Source organism: Saimiri boliviensis, chromosome 15 (assembly GCF_048565385.1).
Source record: "Saimiri boliviensis isolate mSaiBol1 chromosome 15, mSaiBol1.pri, whole genome shotgun sequence".
Taxonomy (NCBI): Eukaryota; Metazoa; Chordata; class Mammalia; order Primates; family Cebidae; genus Saimiri; species Saimiri boliviensis.
The window spans coordinates 91,130,202-91,151,467 of record NC_133463.1 but is presented as its reverse complement, the minus strand read 5'-3'; the positions used below and the strand labels follow the sequence as shown (position 1 = coordinate 91,151,467).

Here is a 21,266-nt window from a genome sequence, read left to right as displayed (position 1 = left end):
ATGAACATGGCCTGCTGGGCAAGGGTGGCAGAGGGCCCCAAGAGTTCAGGACAACGGGTCCTCTCTGTCCCACTGTGACCAATGCATGGCTCCAGGCCAGCTGGCCCAAGGAACTGGTTATGGGTTGTGTGCCCCGAGCCGAGTGTGGCACGCTGTGTCTCAGCTGTGGGGCTCAAGATGCTGCTTTGCCTTTTCGGACTGGCTCCTGTGGGGTCAGGCAGGTGCGAGCCTTGTCCAGGCCCAGCTGTGAGTGACTGTCCCTGTCCCGTTGTGGGCAAGCCCTTGGGACAGGATGCAGGAGCTCCCTGGTGAGATGCTGCCACCTCAGCAGAGCCGCAGGCCACAGCATGGCTCCCTGGGGGCCAGGAGTGGCATCACAGGGGCAGAGCTGCAGGCCACGGCATGGCTCCCCGGGGGCCAGGAGTGGCATCACGGGGCGGGCTGCAGGGAGTGTCTGGTGACAGATCTGGAGGGAGCCTTCCTTTAGTCTGTACAAGCACCGTAGGGAGGGAGCCCAAGGGCCTCTAGGTTTCCTGTGGGATCCGTGGAATTCCCCTCAGTCTGGGGAGGGCAGAGTCCCCTGTGCCTCGGCCCTCCTGCCCCGTGTGCCCAGCTGTGGACACGTGTGTGTCTGCCAGTTGGTGCCTGGGCTCCCTGGAGGGAGGGGCACTCGTGGACATTCCTGGAAACTGAAAAACCACCCGACTGGAAGAAATAAATGTCCTTGTCACCCAGTGCTACCTGGTGTCTTACACAGCTAAACACCATTTTCATTCCACTTTGCCTTGGTCTTAGACGTATTAGCAAAGCATCATTTAAATAGTATATATATATATATGGTTTTTTTGAGATGGAGTCTTGCTTTGTTGCCCAGGCTGGAGTGCAGTGGTGTGATCTTTGCTCGCTGCAGCTCCGCCTCCCGGGCTCAAGCGATTCACCAGCCTCAGCTTCTGGAGTAGCTGGGATTACAGGTACCCACCATCACGCACAGCTAATTTTTGTATTTTTAGAAGAGATGGGGTTTCACCATGTTGGCCAGGCTGCTTTTGAACTCCTGACCTCAAGTGATCTGCCCACCATGGCCTCCCAAAGTGTTGGGATTACAGGCGTGAGCCACTGCGCTGGGCCATCACTGTCATATTTAACTCCCCGAATGTATCAGCCCTCCAGCCAGTTCTCACCCCAAAACGTGACTCACCTCTCAGGGCTGGGCTGAGCATTTGGCGGATAGGCAGGGTCAGTGCATTGCACTCAGACCTGGGGGCCCTTCCAGAACAACAGGGGCTGTGGCAGCTGCGTCCTCTGCCTGCCTCACCCCAGTGCTCCACTGGGGAGGAGGGTGGCAGCAGGTTCTCTGGGCTGGGCCTGGGTGGTCACTGCAGTTGGCATGGGGACAGTGCCTGACAGAGGACTGAGGCCCCCACAGGGGACAGGAGTGCTCAGGAGAGCTGGGCCCGTGGCGGTGGGAGTCCTTCAGCTGGCCACCCCCAACCCGGGCCTCCCTACCTCTTTTCTGTTGTATTGCTGTGTGGGCCCTCAGAGATGGGGCTGGGGGTGAGATTCCTGCAGTGTCCAGGCCCCGGGGGCCTCGCAGCTGCTGAGCACCGTGCAGCCCACCCGCCTTCCTCACGGCCACTTCCCCTAGCCCCCAGCACCTGCTAAGGCCCTGTATCAGGTGCCTGCTGGGCGTGGTTTAGGAACCGTGGGTGTCTCAGGGTGTTTCCCTGGAACCGTGTGGCCTGGAGTGTGAGTGGGGGGGTACAGTTCCGGGGACCCGTGGCTCAGGGACAGGCCCAAGGGGCGGTGGGACGCGCCCAGCACTCTCCTGAGTTTCCTGCAAGTCAGCAAGGGTTCCTCGGCCCCGCCCACTCCCCAGAGTCAGGCGCGGTTTAATTTGCGGTTGGATGTCTGCTAAGATTTCGTCCACTTCCCAAGTCAGCACTTAATTGGCAAGGCGCTTGATTTAACAGCGTGGGAGCCTCCACCGGAAAAATGGCTTGAATAAATCACCGGCTGACGCCAGAAAATAGATATAATCTCAGCATTAACTACATTAATAGTAGCAGGAGCCGAATTAAGAAAGCCATAAAGCATAGGCGGGTGGGCATAAATTATGGCCCCCAGCTCAGTACCCTCAGTGCTCTGGCTCACAGGGTCCGTCCTGGGTTGGCACTGGGGCGAGGCACCCCTCCCTCGCCCCTAGGGCCGCTTCCCGCCGGCTCCTCCCCTGGCTAGGTGGTGGTGGGGTGGTGGGTGGGGCCGGGTGGTGGTGGGCGGGGCTCTGTGGCTGTGGTGGGAGGGTGCATCCCTCACCCCTACCCGCAAAGAGTTTGCTGAGGGACCCCAGCTCTCTCCTTTCCATTGGCTGCATGTCCTCCATGACTCCCCCAGCCCACCCCACCCAGCTTCCTGGGGCCAGACTGAGCACTTCCCACCTGGGGTGTCTCCTGCCCAGTGGGTATCAGCAGTCATGGAGGGTTGCAAAGCAGCGGTAGGATTCAGTGAGGGCAGGTACCAGACCCAGCTCCAACCTTTCTCTGGTGTCTGCAGCCTAGAAGGGGATGACGTTTGGCTTGCCAGGTAGCTTGATCCCCACCCAGGCCCCATCTCGCTCCTCTCATTGCTGGTCTTACGCCCACCCCAGAGAAGTGCCTTCATCCGGATGAACAGTCCTGGGGGTCAGCACTGCCACTGGCTTGGGGGGCGGAGGGGGCATGGACTGCCAACCCCTCCTGGCCTCGTTAGCATCAGCAGCCATGGGCAGAAACATGGACAGCAAAGCAGAGGAGGGTGCCATCTAGGCGTAACTTTAATTCTTGGTCAAGTTCAACATGGTTTGTGTTCCCTGTACACTTGTCTCCAGCTGGCTTGTTTCTTACAGAGTCATCAAACTCCCAAGTGGTCAGGGGGGTCACTCTTTGTCATTTTCTCACTTTGAATTTCATGAGGATTTTTACAGAAGCTTTTTCTGTGCACTTAAATTGGCCAGTTTGTTGAAACTTCATGTATTGATGTTCTTAGAACTGCCTTTCCTACCGAAGATGGCATGAGTTCTAGAAGATTCTCTTGGGCCCTTCCCACTCACATCTATCCCACCATCACCTGCTCTTCTCTCTGTACACCTATGGGCTTTGTCTGTTCCTGAGCTTCGTGGTGACGGGAACGTGCAGCAGGTGCTGTCCCGTGTCTGAGCTTCGTGGTGACGGGAACGTGCAGCAGGTGCTGTCCCGTGTCGGAGCTTCGTGGTGACGGGAACGTGCAGCAGGAGCTGTCCCGTGTCGGAGCTTCGTGGTGACGGGAACGTGCAGCAGGTACTGTCCCGTGTCTGAGCTTCGTGGTGACGGGAACGTGCAGCAGGTGCTGTCCCGTGTCTGAGCTTCGTGGTGACGGGAACGTGCAGCAGGAGCTGTCCCGTGTCTGAGCTTCGTGGTGACGGGAACGTGCAGCAGGTGCTGTCCCGTGTCTGAGCTTCGTGGTGACGGGAACGTGCAGCAGGAGCTGTCCCGTGTCTGAGCTTCGTGGTGATGGGAACGTGCAACAGGAGCTGTCCTGTGTCTGAGCTTCTTGGTGACGGGAACGTGCAGCAGGAGCTGTCGTGTGTCTGAGCTTCGTGGTGACGGGAACGTGCAGCAGGTGCTGTCGTGTGTCTGAGCTTCGTGGTGACGGGAACGTGCAGCAGGAGCTGTCCTGTGTCTGAGCTTCATGGTGATCGGGCTGTGTAGGAGGAGCTGTCGTGTGTCTGAGCTTCGTGGTGACGGGAATGTGCAGCAGGTGCTGTCCTGTGTCGGAGCTTCGTGGTGACGGGAACGTGCAGCAGGAGCTGTCGTGTGTCGGAGCTTCGTGGTGACGGGAACGTGCAGCAGGAGCTGTCGTGTGTCTGAGCTTCATGGTGATCGGGCCGTGTAGGAGGAGCTGTCCTGTGTCTGAGCTTCGTGGTGACGGGAACGTGCAGCAGGAGCTGTCCTGTGTCTGAGCTTCATGGTGATCGGGCCGTGTAGGAGGAGCTGTCCTGTGTCTGAGCTTCGTGGTGACGGGAATGTGCAGCAGGTGCTGTCCTGTGTCGGAGCTTCGTGGTGACGGGAACGTGCAGCAGGAGCTGTCGTGTGTCGGAGCTTCGTGGTGACGGGAACATGCAGCAGGAGCTGTCGTGTGTCGGAGCTTCGTGGTGATGGGAACATGCAGCAGGTGCTGTCGTGTGTCTGAGCTTCGTGGTGATGGGAACGTGCAGCAGGTGCTGTCCCGTGTCGCAGCTTCGTGGTGATCGGGCCGTGTAGGAGGAGCTGTCCTGTGTCGGACTTCTTTTGTTCATTTTTCGTGGACTGAATTGTCTCCCCCTAATATCCAGTGTGACTGCGTGTGGGGATGGGGTCTTCAAACAGGTAATTGAGGTTAAATGTGATACACATGTGCGTGGCTGAAATCACAGAAGAAAATGCAGCTCTCTGATTTGGAGGCTGGTTCCTTGGTGAAGCGGAGGACCCGGCCCGGTATTTCTAAGGGAGTCTGGAAGAGTAAGCCTTCGGGGATAATGGACAGCACAGACAAATGGGTCCCTGGCGAGGATGAAGAGTCTGGGAGCAGCCCCAACGTCTGCTCACCCACGTGACGTGGGCTCCCCTGGACCTGAGTGGGTCAGGGGCTTATTGCGATGCACGTGTCTTGATGGATAGATAAAAGGACTTTGACCCCTAGCTCAGACCACAAGTAAAAATTGGTTCAAGAAGCCTCAGGCTTAATATGTAAAAGCTAAATTAACCAAGCTTTTAGAAGAAGACATGAATGCGGGGTAGACAAATACCTCTTGAACAGGACACAGAGAGTACTACTCATAAAAGAAAAGGCTGAAAACCAGACACTTGGAAGAGCAGGGCCTCGGAGGCGAGCAGGCGTGCGGGGTGGAAGACATCCTTAACAAAACAAAAAGGCAAATCACACAAAAACAGGCTGGCACCCAAAGTGGCCCTTTACAGAAGGGCACCACCACGAGACCCGAGTGAAGAAAAAGATGCCCAGCAGTGGCCGCCGTTGGGATGGGCGTGAGGACCCACCCTCCACAGCGTGGCGAGAACAGGAGACGGGCCTGCGAATGCTGGCCACGGCCACGGGACATCCCCAGTGCTCACGTACTGCCGCTCACAGGCTGGGGCAACTACTGGGAAATGCTCTGGCCTCACCTACCACAGCTCAGGGTCCATCATCCTCTGAGTCAGCAACTCCACAGAAATGGGCTAGCAGGCACCCAGAGACATGCCCGAGACAGCAGCTTCGTAACTGGCAAAGACGGGAGAGACCCCAGACACCCACCCATCAACTGTGGACACACGCGGCGTATCCATATCATGGAACACTATACAGCAGAGAAAAAGAACGAGTTCCTGCCACGTGCGGCACTGCAGCGGAGTGACATACGCCAGCCCTCCACCTGCCTGGCTGCTGTCACGGAAGGCTCCGTGCTGGGCGGCTTTGACAACAGAAACACTTTCTCACCAGGCGGGGGGTGCGACATCGAGGTGTTGGCAAGGCTGCTTTCTGGTGGGGTCTCCCTTCATGGCGTGCACTGTTCTCTGGAGGCTTTTCCTCTGGGTGTGTGCCCCGGTGGCACTGTTTCTTCTTGTAAGGACATTAGTCTTGTAAGGACTGGGCTGGGTTCTCAGCCTCACCAAGGAACCAACCTCCGAATCAGAGAACTGCATTTTCTTTTTCTTGTGATTTCAGCCACACCCATGAGCACCTTGAGCCCCGGCCCCGTCTGTCTCCCTCCTGTTCTCGGCCCCCGGAGGGACCCATGCTCTGTAGCTCCCACATGTTGGTCAGGCACACCTGCTGTGGAATTTTTCTTAAGTTATTTTGGAGTTTTGATGGATTTTTTTTGTATGTTCTAACTGGTTTTTGCCGGTGTCTTGCAAGGCTGTTGGTTTTCACACGTCTTGACTTCATAATTAGTTCCTGGTTATTCCTCTTAAGCGAGTGGGTTTTTGTTGTTGAGGCTTGTAGGTCTTTCCGTGGTTTTTGTAGATACCACTATCCTTGCAAGGACTGCACGAAGTTTGCTGAGGTCACCACCCCTCTCCAGGGGAGCTGAGCTGGATTCGCTGTGTGGTCTTTGGCGGGGCTTTCCCAGGGTCTGGGAGTGGGGAGATGTCTGCTGTGCGTCTCTTTAGACAGCAGTGACCTGTGGGTCGTTGAAGGCCTAGGCAGCATTCCTGGCCAGCCTGCCCCTCAGCAGCCAGCACAGGCAGAGTGGCTCCTGGGCTGATGACCCAGCCCAGAGGGTGGCACAAGTGCAGAGGGTCGAGGGCCCAGCAAGGACGGCCACACCTGGCCGCCTGGCCCCCCTGCCAGATGAACTCCAGAATGGGACTCTGAAGTCCCAGGAATACTTGTTTTTTGCAGCTGCCATACAAAACACCAATAGCTTCAGCTGAAATGGATTTTTAAAAGTGTCATTTTATGGAGAATTTTACTTTCCATCTTGTTTATTAGGCTCTTAAAGGGAAAGCTTGTAATGTATCCATTGATCGAAATACCAATTGAATAGACGTGAGCCCATAAAATGCATAAAATAGTCCCAGCCCCTCATAATGGAGCATGATGTTTGTAACGGAGGCAGTGCAATTAGTATTGCCCCCTGCCACCCCGCCAGGCTGCAGGGACGCCCCTCAATCCTCCTCTTTTTTTTTTGAGACGGAGTCTCGCTCTGCTACCCAGGCTGGAGTGCAGTGGCATGATCTCGGCTCACTGCAACCTCTGCCTTCTGGGTTCAGGCAGTTTTCTGCCTCAGCCTCCTGAGTAGCTGGGATTGCAGGCACCTGCCACCATGCCCGGCTAATTTTTTTGTATATTTAGTAGAGACAGGGTTTCATCATCTTGGCCTAGCTGGTCTTGTACTCCCAACCTTGTGGTCCACCCACCTCAATCAGTCTCCCAAAGTGCTGGGATTACAGGTGTGAGCCACTGCACCCAGCCTCCTGAATCCTTCTTATTCATTGCTGCGGTGAGATGGGGCAGGAGTGCCCTTGGAAGGAGCAGTGCCCATTGAGGATGTCCTCAGGTGTCACAGTAGAGCCTCTGCCCCATGAGTCAGCCCGGGGCCCCAGGGAGCCAGCCCTGCCCAGCCTCAGCTGGACCAGCCCCACTCAAGGCTGTCCCCAGCCTCTGGGGTCCCCAAACAAGGCTACTGTCCCCAAGGCCACGTGGCTCTTTCCCCTCATGGTGCCCCTGGCCTCTGGTGCAGGAGTCTCAGCTCTCACCCAGGCCTGTAACTACTGGAGGTGTATCCTGGAAAGCCCAGGGGCTGACCAGTCTCTGCAGGCCCCCGTGCTGGGAGGTAGATGTTGCGGGTAGGGGGGTGGTGACAGCAGGAGACTAGAGAGCCCATCTGGCCATGGTGCCAGAGCCCCTGCTAAACAGCAGCTGCTGCCCCAGGTATCTGGGGGACCCTTGGAGCTGGCGAGGGTCCCATGGTCTGGGTATACGAGATTGGAGGACGGAGGGCCAGACTTGTTAGGAGTGAGTTATGTGGTTGGAGGAGGGTGCTTCCTGTGAGATCAAGTGGCCATAGCCATTGTGAGGCCTGTGTGGTCACCACATAGTCAAATTGCAGCCCTGGCAGCCTCGAGCCCTAGCCCTGCCCCTTAGACCGTGGGGGGCAGGATCCAGGAGATGGGAGCCCATCTAGCACCCCCACCATATGCCCCTACTCTGTCCAGCCTGCTCGCCCCTCCCTGCCGGCTCCTTGGAGCTGGGGAGGGCTCTGTCTTCAGGACATTCTATGGGTGCTTGTCCAGTAGAATCATCTCCCCTGCTTTGTCCCAGGCTGGCTGGGCTGGGCTTCTCCAGGTGAGGGTCCCATGTAGCCTGACCAACCCACTTGGGGGCCGCAGCAGCTCAGCCCCAGAAGCTGGAAGGGAGGCTTCCAGCCAGCCCCACACGCGCACACCCATGGGCGCACACGCATGCTCGCCCTCCCGAGCCAGCACTGTGATGGGGGCGTCAGCGTTTCCAGTGGAAAGCCCCACTTAAGCAGTTTAGCGCCTGTCACGGCGAGGCTCTGCCTGACCTACTTGGGGATTTGCTGCGGCGCCGCCTCCCCCGGCCGCTCCTCTTCTGCTGACTTCGCACTCCCCGCTTGGGCTCCAAGCTTCGAGAAATTGTGCTCCATTTCCTGAAAAATGCTTCCCCTGTTGTTTTCTCTGTGTCCCAGCTGGCCTGCCTGTCTCCTGCATGTCGCTGCTGGCCCAGGCGGCCTGACCCGGTTTGCCGGGTCCCCGGCCCACACACACGGGTGCAACCCCGGAGGCCATGTCCCCACGGCCTGGTGCCTCCTGCGCTCCTGCCTCTTCTGGCCACCAGGGCCAGGCTGAGACCACTCAGTCCTCGGCCTCTCCTGCTGTCACCATACCTGTGCCCCCAAGGGTCTTTCTATGTCTGCATGTTTCACGTCCCCATGTCACCTCCATAGCACCCTGGCCATTGTCCCAGGGAGGCAGGGACAGGCTTGCCTTCCTCCCTGAGCCCCGCTGCTCCCTTTGTTCTCAGAGAGTCCATCTCGCCCCGGCCTGCATTCCCAGCACCCGGCCCTTGCTGCCTGAGCCCGCTCCCTGCATCTGCTGACCAAGCCCCCTTGCCCATCTCCCGACGGCAGGACACCTCCCTGCCACGGGTCTCCCTCCCAAGTGTCTGTAACTGACCAGGGCCTCCTGACGCTTCCCCACCCCATGCGGAGCCCCCGAGTGGCACATACTTAGGTGTGTTCTCGCAACACACATTTACAGAGCCCCCTGCGTGCCCGGCACATCTTCAGGCCAGGGGCACAGCCGCAGTCTTGGCAGATACGGGGGCCCCTGTGCTCAGCTTCCCCAGTGGTAGGTAGGGCCAGCCTCCCCAGTGCTGTGACATCTGCACTTGGCCTCAGGCCTGCCCTGGGATCTGGACAGAGGGACAGCGTGTGCAAAGACCTGGCGCCAGGAGGGAGCACGGTGCTTTCCAGAAACAGGAACTTCCCAGGGGGACTGGAGTTCTAGGCTGGAGGGAGGCTGCACAGGGGCCGTGACCAGCGAGGACCTGAGTGCCTGGCCCCGCAGGGCCTTCTGACATGGTCATCATGAGAACGGGTGACCCACTGCAGGGTCTTGGCAGGGACTTGATCAGATGTACAGTTTTCAAACCAACTGGCAGGGCAGGGTGGGTGCAGCCCCATTTTCAGCTGTGAACCAGGGCGGTGACCCAGCTGGCTCATGCGGGCCTGGGGCTCTGAGTGACATGTGCAGGCCCTAGGTGTTGTCTCGGAGCGGGACTTCTGTCAGAGATGAGGCTGAGGGCCCTGGGCAGGGTATCCGAGTAGAGGCTAATAAGGTCCCTTGTGGGAAGAACTGCTGGCTGGAGCTGGCTCCTGGGCCTGGCTGTGGGAGCAGGAGGGCCAGCCAGGGCTGCCTGTGTTTAACAGACAAGACTGGACCTGGATTGGCAGCAGGGGAAGGTGCAGGGCAGCAACTTGAGGGTCCTGGAGGGTCCCTGCTGTTCCTCTCTGCCTTTGGTTTCTCTTCCAGGGTCTGATGTCTCCTCGCCAGCTCCACCTTGTGGCGGTGGCTAGCAGGAAGAAAACCAAATCCCAGCCCTCCCTGCTGTGAGCCCCTGGCAGGTCTGGAGGATCTGAGCAGCTCTCCCCTCTGCTGGGCACAGGGCCACCTCTTTGTTCCCAGGGCTTCTCCTCAAGCACAGACACAACCTGACGGAGTTCTTAGGGGCTCTCATAGTGGGTGGGGGACATCCCCGAGACTGGCGTGGGGACTTCAGGGGGGTGGGAGGGAAGGATGCTGAGGGGCTGTGGGGAAGGAGCCCCTTCTTCCTATCAGCGTCTCTCTCTGGCTGAGGGTCTCTGGTCCCACTCTGGTCTGTGCTGGACTTCGTGCAGCCCTAGGTGGCAGCACTGGCCCCGGGAGCTGGGTTGCGATGATGTCTGGAGAGGCCTGGCCTTCCCAGGGCTGCCTGCAATCTGGCCTAGGCCTGGAACACCTGGCCACATGACCCCAGGCCTTGGAAGACACCCCCTGTTGAACAAGCCACAGAGCCTCAGGGAAGGCGTCCTGGGAAGCGTGTATCTGAGGGTGCTGTGGGACTGGGGAATTGGAAGGACAGCTTCCAGGCTTAAAAGCTGCCTGGCTGTGGCCTGGACCCTCGGGTCCCACCAGCACGTGTCTGGCCAGGGCATCCTGGGGGCTGGGCTGCTTCCTGGGGCTGTAGGGTGGAGGAGGCCTCCACCAGTCCCCATACCACCTGTGCCTGAGTCAGGAGAGCGGGCCCCTTTCCTGGCCTGCCCACCACGCCACTGTGCCACAGTCACGCCGACTGCCAGGCCCAGCACTCTCTGATTGGTCTTGAGGCTGGGTCCCGTGGCATGGAGACGCTGCAGGCAGCACGAGCAGCAGGGAGCAGGGCTGCACTTGGCTGAGGAGCCGCCTCAGTTTGTCAGGCGTGCTTCTGCTGAGCTGGGGCTTCTGCTACTGGGAGCGTGAGTGCTGAGCCGTCACCCCGGGGCAGGCAGTGCACGGTACCGTGTTCAGGCACTGCCCTGGCCTCAAGGCCACTGATCTGGTCTGTGTATGCGGGCATCTGTGCCTGGGAGCCATGACGTGGCCTGGGGCGAGGCCCCTCTCAGCCTGTATGGCCCATGCTACACAGCCAGGGGCTGCTCTGACTTGCCACAGGCCATGCCCTCAGGGAACAGGTAGAGAGTGGGTGTCCAGGGTTGGCCCTCAAAGTCCTTGCATGGGCTACCTGGCAGCAGTGGCAAAGGGCTTGCAGGCCCGGGAGGCTGGCACCTGGCAGGCTGTGCGTGGGCATGCCTTGTGGATGCCGGCAAGGGCTGCACCAGGTTTGCTCCTGGGCTTTCAGGAAAACCAAGACGTCAGAGCAAGCCTCTCTTCCCCAGCACCACTGAAACCCTGGGACAGGCGGAAGGAGTCACTGGGGGTCGAGGGTCTGAGGTCTGCCTGGCCCCTACTGTTGCTCCCTGTGCCCGGTGGCGCTGGCAGCACTCAGGGGGACAGAGGGGCCTAGGCTGAGGCAGACGGGGGCTTTCAGAGACAGGACATCCTGGGCTCAGCCCTCCAGGCGCCCTTGCTGCCCTTCGCCAGCCCGGACAGCCTGTGGCCTGGAAGTTTCCGGCTCCTCCCCAGGCCGTGCTGCACAGACAGCTTCTTTATAAACCCACTTTTGTGGTGTGTGTCTTTCTCCCCATTACTGCTGCTTTTCATTTAAAATGTTATCTCCCCCTCCTGGCCTTCATGCCCCCCCAGGGGGAGAGGGGAGGCCCAGCCTCGCCCTGGTGTAGTCAAGGTTATGGTGATAAATCCTGGGGCATTGTCACTTCTATTCGGAGTAAATTGGCTGGCCGCTTTCGGGCTGAAGGAAAGATAATTTGCTGTAGTATTTCAAATGGATTAGAAATGGATTTGAAGGGAAAGTTCATGCCTCCCATTACAAAGGCGAGAAAGAAGACTATCTTAAGGCACTGTTCCCTCCCTGGCCTTCATTATCCACGCTTAATACCTTTCCTATTTTCCAGCGTTAATGAAATTTCCTGGCGGCGTGGGCCTGCCGGACGGATGGGAGAGGCCTTTAGATCTGCAGCTCCCGTTGCAGAAAAGGAATTACAGAGCCTTGCCGTGAGGGCAGATGCGCGCTCTGGGTCCTTGGCCCTGCTATTATCTCATTAATTTCATCCCTCTTCTCAATGCAGTTCGTTTCCAGAGGCCGTCCTCTCCATTAGGGTCACAATTTACTGGAGTGCTGTGACACCCACGGGCGTGAAAATGCTACAAGGCCCTTGCCCCACGCCCTCCCAGCACCCTCCTACCTCAGGTTCCAAAGCCAGCCAGGCAGCCAGGGCGAGGTCAGAGGTGAGGGCAACCCCAGACAGTTCTCTATCGCCCCCCGCCAACCTGCACAGGCCCTGAGGTTCCACCACAGCATCTTCCCAGGATCCAGCTTCTCGGAGTGAGGCTCCCTGGCTCGATGTGCTGAACCCCAGGAAGCACCCTGCCCCATTCCCGAGGCCCTGGGCTCCGAGGCGGGGCACTGGGAACATTCTCAGGCGTGGAGAGCAGGCACAGAGCCTGGGGCGGCTTGGCAGAGGCTGCCACACCCCCATTCTGCCCAGATCCACGAACGTCCTGTGGGTGCCCTCCAGCTCCAGTAAGTTGTTTTTTTAGGAGAGAAGGGGACAAGCTAATTGTTTGTGTTCATCTGTAAGAACGAGCAGGGACATGGCTGCCACAGCGCCCAGCCAGACCGAGCTGAGGGCAGCCCCGGTGGGTGGGATGGTCCTAGAAGCTCCCTGACCCCCAGAGGCCCTGTGCCTCTGCCCCCACCAGCCCTTCCCTGGGCCTGGCCAGCCGTGGATGCCCCTGAGTGGGAGAGCAGGTGCTACAGCTAGGCCTCGCCCTTTCCCTCGTGTCTTTGAAGAGCCGCAAAGGGAGTCGGGTGGCCCGTGCTCATGTGAGCCTTAGTCAGGGGCACACTCCCGCAGGTGGGTCCTCGCAGGCCTGGGTTCCAGGCCTCCCTCCCTGCCGTTTCCTCAGGGCGTCCTGGACATAGGCGGAGAGCTGGGGCGGCTCTGCTGCCTGCTTGTCCCTCTTGCTTTGTGGCGGCTGGGGTTGAGTCTAGCCTGTGCTGTGGGCAGGGTTGGGCATGCAGGAGTGGGTGTTTTGTTTTGTTTTGTTTTTTTGAGTGGGTGTTTTTCCCGAGTGTGCAGCCACTCACCAGAGCCTGCGGGAAGGCAGGGAGCTGGGGGCTCCCAGGAGGGTGGCCCTGAGTGGCCCCTTGCCCTGGCCCCAATTATGTGATGTCCAGAGGCTCTGTGAGTGGCCTGTGCACCCGGGCCACCAGCCCCTTCACCCTCCCAGTACTGCCCAGCCCTGGGCTGGTGTAGGAAGGAGCAGCTGCCCTGTGGGCAGTAGGACCCCTGAGGCCTCTGTGTACTGAAGGGCTGGTGTGGAGGCTGTCCCAGGGGCCTGCCAGCATCAGGCTGAGCCAGCTCTAGTGGCCAGGGCCCTGGGCTCAGCCTGACAGTGGGATTTGGGGTCAAGCTGAGTGTCCCTCAGGCAGTGGCCATAGCTCTTATGGAAGGCCAGAACCTGCCTCTGAGCCCCCAGGGCTGACAGGGTTCTCCAGCTGAGGGGCTAGTGCAGGAGGTCCCACCCGGCCTGGCCCTCCTCCAGGTCTGGTGCCAGGGCAAGGCGAAGGTGCAGGGCACAGACAGGATGGGTGGGAGGCAGGGGCCAGCAGACCACTCAGCACTGCTACATCCCTTGGTGGGCTCTTTCCCGCCAAGACTGGTGTTTGTGAACTCGAATTGTAATTAAAGGAAACTGGGTTAAGTGCTCTGGCCGCCGTGGTTGTACTTACACTGCAGCTCCAGTCCCTGGCGCCAGGCTCTCTCTGCTCCTGTTCTCTCTCCAATGGGCCCTTGGAGGCCCCGGCGGCTGAGAATTACCCCAGCTTGCAGGCGGAGAGACCAAGGCCCGGAGGGCTTGTGGCTCTGAGAGGTGGGGATGACGGCTGAACCCGACAGCAGGGCTGCCCCATTCCCAGTACCCCCCAGTCTGTGGGCTCCTCGAGGGCGACTTTGATACCCCCAGGTCTGTTGGCTCCTTGAAGGTGGCTTTGAGGGCTGTGCTGCTGTCTGCCTGCACTTGCCCCATCCAGCCAGACAAGTGAGCCCCACCTTCATGCATGCTGCATGCCTGGGTCTAGGGATACCCCACCCCGGCCAAGACCACCTGGAAAGAGGTCTCCTACAGCTGTGGTAGGGTTGATGCCCATGTACTCCACAGCAGAGGGGCCTGTGCAGCTGTGGCAGGGTTGGGGCTGTGTACTCCACGGCAGAGGGGCCTGTGGCAGCTACAAGGCCAAGGGGACCCATGTGGCACGGGGTGCGTAGAGCGGGGCCCAGCCTAGTGCCAGGCCTGACCTGCCCATCCATGCCTCCCACTTGGCTGGCCCCTCTGCCGCCTGCCTACTCATGGCTACCTGGGAGGGATGGCCCAGCACACGCCTGCCCAGATTACTGAGAGGCGTGGTATTCACCTCACGGGTCATGGCAGCTCCAGCATAGTGTGAGCTAATGTGGAATGAAGCTCAATTAGCATGAGCAAATCACTGCCGAAATGTACCCTGGCAGCCCCATGCCCTGCAGAGGGCCATGCTAGGCCCTGAGCCCCCACCTTGGGACTGCTTGCCCATGGCTCTGCAGGGCTGTAGGCGTGGCTGGCAGCTTCAGAGAGATTCCTCTGGAGTACAACTCAGGCCCCTCCTGTCTTGCTCTGTCCCCGGACTTCCCCAGGAGCTGTGGGGTATCTGGCAGGAGTGGGGGCTGGCAGGGCTCAGGGTCCATTGGCCTCGGTCCCCTCCTCCAACCGGGGTCATTGGCTCAGCTGACTCCAGGGACCGTTCTGGCCTCTTCAGCCCTTGGACTTGAGGCAACTTCAGTGTTTCCCCAAACAGCCTGCCTGGCTCAGTGCACGCTCAGTGCAGGGCTCTCTGAGCCGTGGGTGAAGGGGATGCAGGACAGCCTGCCGACCCTATGCTGTCCGTGGTCCTGAAGGCCAGGATGGCATGCGCCAGGGCCATGTTGGTAGAAACAGTCCCAGCCTTGAAGCAGACTCAAGGGGAGTCTCAGCCCAGGTGCCAAGGGCCATTTGTGCTTCTCATCAACACGTGGACACCTTGCAGGCCCACTGCCCTGCAGCCCCAGGGACCCTTATCCCGCAGTGCACAGCCAGCTGGTTACATCCACGGGAGAGGTGTGCACTGGAGGACGATGCTGCTCCCTCACCGAGGCTCTTAAGGGCTCATGAGTTCCCAACCTCATGAGTGGGTTTGGGGGCACCATCTCCTGGGACTCCTTGTCAGCATTCCCTGATGACAGCCAAAATGTCCCTGATGTGGGGGTTGGGGACCAGACGGGGACAGAGGTCTCTCGGCAGCTGGGCCAATGGCCTGTGGTTGCCCCAGCTGCGAAGGTTGGGGATGGGGGACAGAGGTTTCTTGGCAGCTGGGCCAGTGGCCCGTGGTTGCCCCAGCAGCAGTGTGTACCCACCGTGAGTGCTGCTGTCCCCCTTGGGAGGCCGGCCTGGGCTTGGCCCCTGGCACTGACCTCCAGAGCTGTAGTCTGTCCTGGGGCGAGGTTTGACGGGCGTTTCCTGTCTCTGCAGGTCCTTGGTGCTGAACCGCCTGCGTCCAGTTGCCAGCGGGGGTGGGAAAGCCCAACCAGGCTCCCCTCGGTGGCGGAGCAAAGGCTACCGCTGCATCGGAGGGGTCCTCTACAAAGTGTCTGCCAACAAGCTCTCCAAGACCTCCGGCCAGCCTGGTGATGCCGGCAGCAGGCCCCTCCTCCGCACAGGTGAGAGGTGGGGTGGGGGCGCTGGGGGAATGACACCAACCAGTGTGCAGTGGGCACTGCAGGCCAGACCCCTTAACCTCTGACATGCCATGGCTACTCCAGGCCTTGGCTCAGGCCCCTGTCTTGGGGAGGTGTTCAGGGGCCTCATGCTTCCAGGGAGTCAGTCCAAACAAGCACTTCCCAAATGGGTCACGTCCCAGCCGGGGAGTTAATTTCACTCTTCATACACCCAGCGTCTTCCTAGCCATCCCTAATGAGAGCGACAGGGTAGCCAGAGATTGGAGGGTGCCGGGAAGCCTTTCTCTGCCATCCCCCGGGAAGGGCCCTGGAGTGGCGACCGGCTCGCCTGGCTGAGTGGCCCCTGATTTTCCGTGGGGTGGGGGAGAGTTGCTCACTAGCGCCGTGTTTCGATTTTGGACAAAGGATGAGGCCAGGTACGGTAAACACGCCCGGGTGAGCGCACACCTGGGGCCGCGGTGCCCGTAATCACATTGGCAACGCATCGACAACTGTGTCTGGAGGCAGCTGGCGCCGCTGTCTCGCACCCTCCCAGTCCAGGGAAACAGGCTCAGGAAAAGGAAATGCTTTGGCTTCACTTATCCTACAAATTAACTAGAAAAATATTTTGATTTCAGTCCAATTTTACCCCTTCTTATCCGTCAAAAAAAAAAAAAAAGTGGGGAGATTGCAAGTGGTGTTGAGGTTGCAGAGGCTGGGCGGTGCCAGCTCTCCAACCCACCTGGGCCTGGAGGGAGGACAGGTTCAGCACCTGGAGGAGGTAGACTCTGAGGGCAGGGTCTGTGGGGGTCAGAGGAGAGGCAGGGAGCATCTCTCCCTGGAAGCCAGCCTCGCTGGCCGCCCTGCCTCCCTGGAAGCCAGCCTCACTGGCTGCCCTGCCAGGCTCTGCTCCTAGCATCCGTCTCTGGGCTCCAGGGGCTTCTGGGCTGTTTCCCAGGCAGGGTTGCTGGGCACGTATTCCCAAGGAGCAGCACGGGGGCCCTGGCACCTGCCTCACAGGGCTCTCCGAGCCACACTGGCTGGCCAGTGCCTGTGCCCATGCCTGCAGTTGGTCGCTGGGGCTGGGGGGCCCGGTGAACTGAGCAGGAATAAGCCCCCGCTCGCTGAGGATCTGGTGAGAAGCCCTGGGTCCCCAACTAGGCATTGTGTGACCCCTGCATGTGCCTTGAGGGACTGGGCCATGTGATCTGTGCACGTGGCCTCATCTCTGCTTCACCCTGGTGATCAGTGCAGGAGCTGGCTCAGAACATGGGGGCCTTGGTGAGGCTCTGCCTCTGGGGGATGCTGCCATGGGTTGGGAGACAGGTCTTCCTGTCACCCAGCAAGGCCTGCTCTGGTTACCTGTGACCCCATAGCTTGGTGGTCCATGGGGCCCTACACACAGCTGTTGGTATCATGGAGGGCAGTAGCCTCGGGTTCCTCTCCAGCAGGCGCCTCCCTGAGTGAACAGAAGCCCATGCCCAGTCTCTCGCACAGCAGGTCCCAGGTGCCTGCGGCGTCCAGCAGCCACTAGCCATGTGGCCCACAGGGAGCCTGAGCAGAGGAGCTCCTGGGGCCGGTAGCAGGTGCTCTAAAGACACTGGGCTTGGCCCCCCGGCATGAAGCCAAGAGGTGGCCTCTCTGCTCATGCCGGCCGATCCCACCTTCCCCCGGGGCCTCCTTGGCACAGGCCAAGCCCCATGTTAGCTGGCCCGTGGTCCTGAGGGCACTGGCGCTGCAGGCACGGTCCCTGCACTGGCTTTCCTCTCTGGTCCGGGAGGCAGTGGGCAGAGAAGCTGGGCTGATCCCTCTGTCCATGGAAGGGCACCCCAAGCCCTCACCTGCCTGCCTGGGAAGGAGGGTGCCCTGCACCTTCCACGGATGCTGCCTCTGATGTCCTAGTGCGGGTGGGGGGCACAGGCTGAACATGAGGGAGGATTCCTGGGGTCCAGAGGTGTAACTACACAGACTTGTGTCCAGTCAGGCGGTCAGGGAGGCTTTTCTCATGAGCTAAAACCTGAGAGGAGGCCAGAAGGGATGGGAGCAGCAAGCACATCCCCAGGCGGCCATGTGGAGGCCTGGGCGGGAGCGTGCGGGGGCATCACCAGGCATCGCAGGACCCTGTGCGCAGCCGGCGGGGCGGGGTCATCTGCCTGGCACCACTGCACCCCATTCAGAAAGCTCCTGGCAGTAATGATGATTGTACTGACTGAGGTTAAGGGCCAAGACAGCAGCCATGGAGACCATGATGTCCTGATGTCCCCGAGAAACCCAGGCAGCCAGGACGGGCAGTCAGTCGGTAGGCCCTGTCCTGCTCTGCGAAAGCTGGAGCTTGGGAGGGGATGCCCACCGTCCTTTCTAGAGCCAGAGCCCATTCCAGGACCTACCCACTCAGGGAGCGACCCCCACCACAGCAGCTACTTCCCACTCCCTGCACAGCTCCAAGGCTGGCCCCGCCTCTTCACGCCAGGTCTGGTGTGTCCTCAGGACTCTCTCCCCCATCTTCAGGCTCACACACCATGCACTTGTGCGACCCATGGAGGGGCTTGTGGCTTGGGTCCGTCTCAGCCCTCAGCGGGATCCTGCGGCCCCCATGTGTGTTGGGCTGGGTGGGCCTGTGGGGGAAGGTGTACCTGGTGCCCCGGCTCCTCCCATCCCTCAGTGTCCATCCACGAGACGCCTTTGGCAGACGGCAGGCAGGTGGCCGGCTTGCACTTGGCCCTCCTAAACACGGTGCCCACCACCCGAACGGCGCAGGCTCTGAGCTCTGGGAAGGAGGGAGTGTATGGCGGGCTGCTCAGCAGTGGGGAGGAGAGGGAGGGGCCCCACACTCCTCCCTGGGAGGCTGCGGCGCTGCTGCGTCTCCCCTCCAGTGCCAAGTGCTGAGCTCCGCAGAATCTTGCCTTCCCATTTACACACATGGCAGAGTCCCGACGGGCGCAGAGCCCCTGACGTCACCTCACTGTGAACAGTCCATCCTGTCCACTCTTGCCCACTGGCCCCTGCCTCTGTTGGCCCTTCCTCTGCCCCAGAGGCATCTGAGAGCCAGTCTGGTTTTTCCAGCCCTTCTGGGCCCATCTCACCCCTGCACCAGCAGCAACCCAGAGCTCCCTTGGTCAGCCTCAGCAATGCAAGCAGGAGTACCTGGTGCACAGAGGCCGGTGTCAGCTAGGGCGGGCAGTGGTCCTGGGGCTGTGCAGCACCCAGGGAGCCCATACCCGCCCTTCGGGTGGGCAGGCAAAGCCACTGCTCCAGCTGCCTGGGCCCCCACCGGTCCCGCCTCACCGTGAGGAAGGTAGATGGCTCCCAGCTGTGGGATACCGCTGATCGGCCCACTTAGAGGAATAATAATTAAAGAAATAAATTTTCTCCCCTAGTGTCAGCAGAAATTTGACTTCAACAAAAAAGTGCAGCCTTCTTGGAAGGGGTGGGGATGCTGTCCTGGCTGACACCCGGGCTCTGGGCCCCTGATGGCAGAGTGTAGAGTGGCTTCTACCCCAGCTTCCCTACTCCCTGAAGCCCAGCCCTTCCTCCCGGTCCGCCTGCCACCTGAACGGTTGAACCCCAGGGCCCCTCCCTACTCTGGTGTGAGTACCCAATGGGCAGGGCCCATGTGTGGCCACCAAGAGCCTGATGGCCACTGTGGGGGGGCCGTCTCAGGCCACAGGGCTGGCTTTGGCTGGTTCTGTGTCCCCAAAGCCCCTAGGCCAGAGTGAGGCACCTGTGGCCATGGCCCTCCCTGCTGCTGGCCAGCTGCGCAGTGTTCCTGGCACATGGGACCTCTGTGCACCTCTGCACACCTCTGCACCTCCCCTGCTGGTCACCTGCCGAGCCTCCCTGGGATGATGAGGGAAGGCCCTATCCGCATGCCCCCGCATCGCCTCTCCTGGGGTGTCCTGTGCTGCTGGCCGCCTTCTGCCAAGGGTGGCAGACGGATATGCCCTGGAGGACCTGGTGGGCGTGCTCTGAGCAGACCAGGGCTTGGTGCAGCTCTGCCTGACTTCCTGGGAGAGGGCCGGCCTGGGGGTTGGGGCTGCCTGCATGCCCTGCTTGTCATGGATGTTGTCCCTCAGGCCAGGCAGCAGTCATTCAGGGGGTGCTGGCCGGAACGGGCTGGAGGTGCCGAGGAAGCCCTGACCGCAGGCCCCCGTTCCACTTGCCCTGCAGAGCCTGACATCAGCAGTGCCCGATGTCAGGAGGAGCCCGGCCCAGAGTGGCACTGGGGCACTCAGCAGGGGGTGGGGCTGGCGGGGGCCATGTCTATTCTAGGAAGGTCCTGGGGAAGTGAAGGTTCTCTGGAATGCATGGCACCTTCTGCTGTCGAGTTGCTGGGGGTTATTCAGTTGAACTTTTTAGCACCTCTCAGGCAGCCCTTGCCTCTTTTCCAGCCAGCTACTTTATGTGCATTTTTTAACACCGCAAAGCATTTGAAAGAGTGCCTCCTGTTCTTCCCAGAACTCCTGCCGTGAGCCTCATGCTGGCGTTTTTTTTAAAGAGTGCAGAGTGGAAAGGGAAGTAACAGCCCCGAACCCCGGTCCTGCCAGGCAGGCGTGTGACTCCAGCGTGTCCCTGGCCGGGAGCAGATGGCGCCATGCTGTCACCAGCAGCGGGGTGGGAGCCCGGGAAGCAGCACCGCTGACAGGCCGCCACGTTGCCCGTCCCTCACCATACCGTGCTGCCTGGACGGGGGCCGGCTGCCCACTCGAGGACAAGCGTCCTGTCCCAGCCCGAGAGCCCCTCCCGCATTAGCCCCCAGCACCAAGACCCTCATCACCCTCCCTTTGCCCTTGGCCTCCCCACACCCCCCAGGTTTCTGCCTTCCTGCCCCCAGGCACCATCACTAGCTCCTGCTTCTGCCCCAGCCAAGTCCTCCACTCAACTCTGGAGCTGCCCTTTGAAACTTGAGATGGACTGAGAGTGGGGCAGTAGGCAGGGTCCCAGAGGGCAAAGGGCAGCAGCACGACCGACTCCAGCCAGCGAGCGCGGGGTTGGATGCAAAGCACAAAGTGGGGAGTGTGGGAGGCTCCAGCCTGGGGGTGCGAAGGAACAGAGCCTGTGGCACCGGGCAACCTGCGAGAGTGAAGACAAGGCTGCTCTCTGGTGCTCAGTGGGGCGGGGCGGGGCAGCTGTGGGACATCCCTTTTTAAACCAGGATGGCTTTGTCACCACCTCAGGTTCCCAGAATTTCTGAGTGATGTCACCTCTGCCTCTTAACCATAGTGTCTATTTCAGCATTTGCTCTGTAGGAAATTGGATCTGGTCTGGACAGGGTCATGTGTGTATTTGAGGAACCCGGGAAAGCCGCCCTCAGCAGGCTTGTCCTGCCCTGCCCGCCCCATGATCCTGGGGGTGACCTCTGTCTGTAAAAGGCAGGCAGGGCTGTGCCACCAGAGCAGACCCTCCTCCTACACTCGGGGCCCCTCCCTGCCTCTTCCTCTTGGCTCTCAGGCCTCGCAGCGCTCCACAGTGTCCAGCCGCAAGGTCCCTTCCCTTCCCACCAGTGCCGCCGCCTCAGGCCACGTTTCAGAAAGGCTGGGGTGGTCCTCATACTCGAGCAGCATCTGATGAGGCACCTCCAAAATTTAGAGCAGCAGGCACCGCCAATATCTGCCAGGGCCAGCCAGGGCCTTGGGGACAGATCCCTTCCCCAGGAACCCACAGCTGCGGTGGGCAGAAGCTGCCACCAACCGGGCTTCGCCCCAGCACCTTCTCCGCTGCATTTCATTAGTTTTGGTTTTACAACCCTCTAAACATCAGAAACCGCTCTTGCTCCTAAAAGGCCTGGTCACAGGTGCCCAGGGGCCATATTCATGCCCTGGTCAGCAACTCCACAGGGCCCCCACAAGCTCCGGGCCAGGCCCTGGAG

The 21,266-nt window shown here is 60.3% G+C and overlaps 1 protein-coding gene across 4 annotated transcripts in view; it reads left to right on the top strand.

Annotated features, from left to right (window-relative positions):
* The window catches only part of ZC3H3 (zinc finger CCCH-type containing 3), a 92,825-nt gene that overhangs the window by 47,223 nt on the left and 24,336 nt on the right, over positions 1-21,266 (top strand). For all 4 annotated transcript variants that reach the window (XR_743695.3, XM_010329897.3, XM_003942068.4 and 1 more), the window contains exon 5: positions 15,216-15,403. Coding sequence is in view for 3 of the 4 variants with exons in the window: in XM_010329897.3 (XP_010328199.1) it covers positions 15,216-15,403 (188 nt within the window). In the remaining variant the exon portion in view is untranslated. The remainder of the gene's footprint in view (positions 1-15,215; positions 15,404-21,266) is intronic.